The sequence below is a fragment of the Opisthocomus hoazin genome, chromosome 7 (assembly GCF_030867145.1).
Source record: "Opisthocomus hoazin isolate bOpiHoa1 chromosome 7, bOpiHoa1.hap1, whole genome shotgun sequence".
NCBI lineage: Eukaryota > Metazoa > Chordata > Aves > Opisthocomiformes > Opisthocomidae > Opisthocomus > Opisthocomus hoazin.
In genome coordinates, this window is record NC_134420.1 from 65,751,596 (window position 1) to 65,757,595 (window position 6,000).

Here is a 6,000-nt window from a genome sequence, read left to right on the forward strand (position 1 = left end):
CTTATAGCTAGGGCTTGTTTATCTGTTTTCAGTATGTCGTTAAATGACATTTTCAATAATTTAAGACACAAAGTCTCTACTCTTCTGCAAGCATTGTCCTTCTGTGAATACATGTATTCATTAATGAGTCACTTCTCATTTTCAGTCTCTTTACACTAATGTCATTAATTATTCTTTGTAGGACCTGAGCCAAAATCCATTTAATTCAATGATTAAAATTTAGATCAAATCCTTGGTTCTGCCCTTAATTTTTTATTTCTTTATTTGCACCACTTAACAGTTTGTGACTTGCAAACAGATTTAAACTTCAAAAGATATCCAAGTAGTGTGAATGGTTTCAGAAACTTACAAAAGTGCTCATTTTATACTGCAGTGGAGGTAAGAATTTAACATAAAAGAAAACTGGAATTTTCCTGTCAAGGCCAAATATTTTCCTAACTCTTTTTATGGTAAAGCTACAAATCAGTATGTTATGGCAATTGATTCAAACAGCTACCCACTTCATTTACTAATGATTCCATTCTTTCTTCTGTTTTCAGATAGCTCAAAATAAACCTAGAAAGGACCCTGATGCTATCTTTACTTCTCTTTCTGCTCTTAGAAACACCCACATTCTCCATTCACATCCTAAAACAAAATTTCAAATGTATGTTACAGACATTTTAATTCAAACTCTTATCTTTAGGTACAGAATTGCAAGAAAACAAAATGGATAGAATTTGCTAACAAATCATCACTTCAACTGCCAAGGAACTAGACAGATTGTGGAGAGATGAACGCTGCAATGAAAAGACAGGATTATATCATCTGGGCCAAACTCTCCGTACCGTCAAATACAGATTTGCCTTTTTAGCTACTCTTGCAAACACGTGAGATTTTCATTTTTAAAAATTAGCAAGAAAAAACTTCTTGTAGCCAGATTCTTGCTGGAGAAACTTTTCATTGCTAAGACTCAAAAGTGATCTGCTTCCACTAACAATCCGACAGAAAAATTTCTGTGAAGAAAGCTGTGAACTGCGGCTCATTGCACTCATCAAAACAGCATGCCTAGAAGAACAATTTTGCAGTTTGTAGTAAAAATTATACCAAAATCTGCTAGTAGAAGTACACACTTCTCTGTATGTAAAGGCATGTATGAGACATCTTAGGAAAGAATAGGTATAGAACAAAATGTAATGCAAAACATGTTGTGAACAAAAAGTGGAAAAATGCTTCTATTTCAGGAAGCCAAATTCAGAATTTAAAAAGAACAACATAATGGAGCCTTGTTATCACTGATAGTTATTAACTTTTTTTAGTTTGTAAAAAAGTTAACTTTTTAAAATTGTATTCTTAATACTTTCCAAATTTGACAGAACTCACATGCATCCAAATATAGAAAAATTATGTTTCCATTACCTTACTACTTGAATACTTTAGCATGCTGCAGACAGTACCTGCAATCTCTGAAAATTATTGATTTTAATAAAAAACAAAAAAAACTTCAATGTAGTCTGTTTTTCTACAATTTAATTTTTCAGGGGTTGGATAATATTGCAATATTTGTACCAGATGATTTGCAGCTTGAAAAAAATAGGACAATACTAAAGTTTTCTTTAACATCACTTCTGTCTGAAGACACACATGTTTTTACACTACTTCCTCACTGATTTTCTTAATGCCATCTGTAACTCCAAGTTCAGGCTATATTGTACTTACGCATTACAGCTCTCCTTACTACTCTCATTTTGCTTGTGCAAATCAGCAATTGCATCGTTGCTGTTACTTATATTTTCCTGCAACCTAGCAATTTCATTCTTTTCTTCTGTGATTTTTACAGTATATACTGAAAGTAAAAATAAATAAAATGTTAGCAGATATATTTTCAACACAGCCATGAAATAATAAGGCTACATTAGAGCTGACCCTTCATTTTTTTGCAGTCCACAGAGTCTGCAGATACTAGAAACAGTAGACAGGGAAACCAGAGTATAAGCCGCTTTGCCCTTGGTAATTCTTGCAACTGAGGAGCCTGACTAAAGTACAAAAGTTGCTTGAGATAAAAGTCTCTTTCAAACATTTGTTTTCTTTTACAGAAGTCCAGAAACAGAAATGTTTTGAATGGGAAAGCTGACTACAAGAAGCGAAAAATAAAAACATCACTAAAGGCATATAAGCAAATTATTACTAGAAAAAGAAATAGAGAAATTAAAAGAAAAAGGGAACTTATTCTAGGTCGGAATGTGTAATGTATGATAAGTTAATATAGGAAACAGAGGTTCATTAATAAAAAAAAGTATTACAACAACAAATCCTCAAGCACTATGATATTTGACAACATACTTGAAAGCAGATTCTTAATTCTGCCTTTTCTAACAGTAGATAGCTGATAATATCTTCTGAACGACTGGTTAGTAGAAAGTCCATATCGTTGAACATGATCAGTGTTCTCTTTCACAAGTAAAAGCTGTGAGAGCTATCGTGCATGCTCACGTTGCAATGAAATGAGCACAACTAGGTGCACATTTTTTTTCTCTGTGCTGTTTATTTCTTATTTTTTTATAGAAGGTATCAGATTTATTAGTGCCAAATCATCCCTCGCCATCACTGCTGCCCTGATGTGCTATATGCCAAAGCTGGAGGCCCTAAGCAGAAGTCAATCACAGACATCCTGCCCTTCTCATCTACTTAACCAGGAAGGGCATCTTAGTTATGCAAGATGTGTCTTGAGCTGTTTGAATTACTGCTGTAGAACTTCAGGTCATCCTGAGGTTTGAGTCTGGCTTTGCAGTGCTTGCTATATATTCATGTTCAATGCCAGCTGCATTTATACCAGAAAAAAACACTTATCAGAGAGAAACATCAGTCACTGAAAAGCAAAAGATTCTCTATGTATTTTAATATCCTGAGTGCTCTCTTCAATAGCTTAAGTCACAGAATCACAGAATGGTAGGGGTTGGAAGGGACCTCTGTGGGTCATCTAGTCCAACCCTCCTGCCGAAGCAGGGTCACCTACAGCAGGCTGCACAGGACCTTGTTCAGGCAGGTCTTGAATATCTCCAGAGAAGGAGACTCCACAACCTCCCTGGGCAGCCTGTTCCAGTGCTCCGTCACCCTCAGAGGGAAGAAGTTCTTCCTCATGTTCAGACGGAACTTCCTGTGCCTCAGTTTGTGCCCATTGCCCCTTGTCCTGAAAGTCAGTAACTTGCCTTTACTTAGCATGAAGCATAATTATTGGACAACTGACGTATGTTTCATTTCTGTAAAAAAACAGGTTTATGTGGAAGTATCCTGCAGCTGACATTTTGAGATTTACCGAGATACAACGTAACTGTATTCACAAAATATCAATTACATAAGCAAAGCTATGTACTTTACATTTCATTTGGTATTTTCTACAAATGAGCATTTCTGTAACAAGTACAAGTTGTTCTACTCACACGTTGCTTTCGCAAGGACCTTGTGGATGAGCGCCATCTCACCCAGCTTTACAATGCAGACACCTACTTCAGAACTAGACACCCATGGCTACAGCTACACTCAGCGGAGACAAGAGGACATTTTTTAAAGCTTACTTTAGCTAACCTGCTTTAAACTCTTTCTTCAGGATGACACAAATCACACCCTAAAAGTGCCTATTTCCCTCCACTGGTTATAAAGAAACTCTAGCCAAAAAGTCTGATGAATCTCACGCTAAAAGTCCGAGGCTGAATACTACAACTGTTCCTCTGCCAAGTAACACACAGAGACAAAATTAAATCAGTGGAACTATTTCTGGGTACGTTTTTGAAGGATTTAACCCAAACTTTTAAAAGTCTGAGTGTTGGGTTTGAATTCACACATATTTACATATCTATGAACTGAACACGCAAATATCTATGCCATGTTACTACACAGCCTTTGGATTTTCCCTGAAAGCGTGCTCATTGACTGTAAGCTTGCATATATGTCAAGAAAAAGCTCAACTCTAACCTTCAATTATGTGACTGAAGAGTTAAAAAAGAATTCTAGGTGTACCAGATTTAGTGTTACAGATGTGTTAATGTTTAAGATCCTTCAATTTAATAATTATAATCTGCTTAATGAGTAAGTACTAGGACATATCAGTCAGGATTATTAGAAATGTTGCCATCAAGAGGAGCATCAATCAGACCAGAACTCTGGTTCTTTTTCCTGAAGGTTATGAGCTTCAGTATGTGCCTGTGAAGCACCAGTGATGAGCACAGATGTCCTCAGAATGTCCAAAGAATAGTTTCTTTACCACAACCGCTCTCATAAGTGAGTGATACCACATAGTAACATGCTAAAAAAAAAATATCAATCCAGACCTAAGTCCATACTATTATGCTGTCTGTTAGTCCTGGGGAAAAATAATTTGGTGTGGAGTGAGACTTCCTTATTGGGTCTACTGTTTTGAATATCAAATAAAATTACCAGCTGCTTGATTGTAGAAAAGAAGAACCAGGCTTGAGTAGGCAGTGGCAACTGAGAGAACTTTCATTATTACAAGAAAACAGAAAGAGAGAAGAAGCAGTGAGGCAGAGGTCCAAATCTGGAAAGAACAAAAAAACACGAAGAAAGAAAGGGAGGCAAGTGGCAGATGTATTGAGCAAGCACAGCTGAATCAAAGCACTGCCAGTGACTGTGAGGAGCTGCAGAGTAAGAGCAGGAAATGGCGCAGCATGAAACTGGCTGTCCATGAGACAGCTGAACAGCACTAGCTAAAAGTCGCAAGCAAAAGCAAAGTCTGCTAGGGAGAATGAGCAAGTATTGATGGCAAAAGACGAGGTAGGGTGAAAGCAGGACACGGGACAGCTTTCATTATTAGGCTTGCTTCCGCCACTGAAACACAGAATGTGTACCAGAACTAATGAAACAAAAGCAGTGTGTTCAATATCTAATAAAATGATAATTTATCACTACTTACAATTTATCTGTTGAGTCACATGTTCCTTAGCAGAGGTTGTTTGTTCCAGCTGGAAAACTAAGAAGAAAATAAACACTTTTTCATATATATGCATAGAGTGAGAGAGAGAGTTGAGCTGTGAAACAAATCTATGTTGTGCAGCACTAATTACACAAACACTGATTAACAAAGACTTTAACAAAATAGCAATTTTACTATTAAATAGCTGTTAGTACCCGTTTCCATAACCTCACAGCTAACAAAACATTATGTAGGCAAACATCAAAACCTTAATATTATAAATTTATTTGAAGTTAATATAACTGTTTAAAGTAGAAAATATTGCTATACGTACTGCATTAGTAATTATTAATTTAAAAATATAGGATATAACGACCTACCGAACTCAAGCAGAAGTTTGTCTAAGTTGCTCAAAAGTTTGTCACTCATTGTGTAAACTACAAAAGAAAAATGCAGTTCAAGGATTTACACAGTCAAAAGCTTCACTGATGCAATAAACAAGTCAAAATTGCAAGACAATACCATACAATTTAAGATAAAGAGGAAGAAAAAAAGTTTTAACTGCATTTGAATTAGTATCTAAGCCACTTAATGGGACCAAATTTCTCACAGATATTGGTAATGGACTCATTGAAAGTCTAAACGGCAGTCAGGAAAAAAATGAGGTAGATCATTTAGGTAAAGCTTTGTTCCTGGAGCAGTTCTGTCTTCGAGAGGCTTGATGTTCTTACAAGGCATGAAGAATGCAAGAAAAGGTCCTTGTGTACAAAATGTGTAGCCTCTACTCCAGCTGGTTTACTAAGCCTATCGACTGCAATGCTGGTAATGGAAAAGCTACTTATCCATTCTGTACACTCCTCCCATAGTAATTGCAAAGTACATTCAAATCAGAAAGTATACGCATAAGCGTGATTAAAGACAGAACTCGCATACAATGGAAAGCAGCCTGTTACAAATCCATGCTTCTGTTTGTGTAGCGCTGCTATGAGCAGAAATCATTAAGGGGTTTTGAACAGTTTGGGAGTCATGTAGTCTGCTTAAAAAGGGTGCAATCACCATTTTATCAGAATTTACTAAATGCAGGCAGTTAGCTC

The 6,000-nt window shown here is 36.3% G+C and overlaps 1 protein-coding gene across 1 annotated transcript in view; it reads right to left on the reverse strand.

Moving 5' to 3' along the window:
* Window positions 1-5,335, reverse strand: part of C7H14orf39 (chromosome 7 C14orf39 homolog) — a 29,722-nt gene extending 24,387 nt beyond the window's left edge. Inside the window, exons 1-3 of the mRNA XM_009936779.2 lie at window positions 5,287-5,335; window positions 4,907-4,963; window positions 1,699-1,825 (exon numbers count right to left, since the gene is read on the reverse strand). Of these exons, the coding sequence (XP_009935081.1) occupies window positions 1,699-1,825; window positions 4,907-4,963; window positions 5,287-5,335 (233 nt within the window). The remainder of the gene's footprint in view (window positions 1-1,698; window positions 1,826-4,906; window positions 4,964-5,286) is intronic.
* Between the last annotated feature and the right edge of the window lie 665 nt (window positions 5,336-6,000).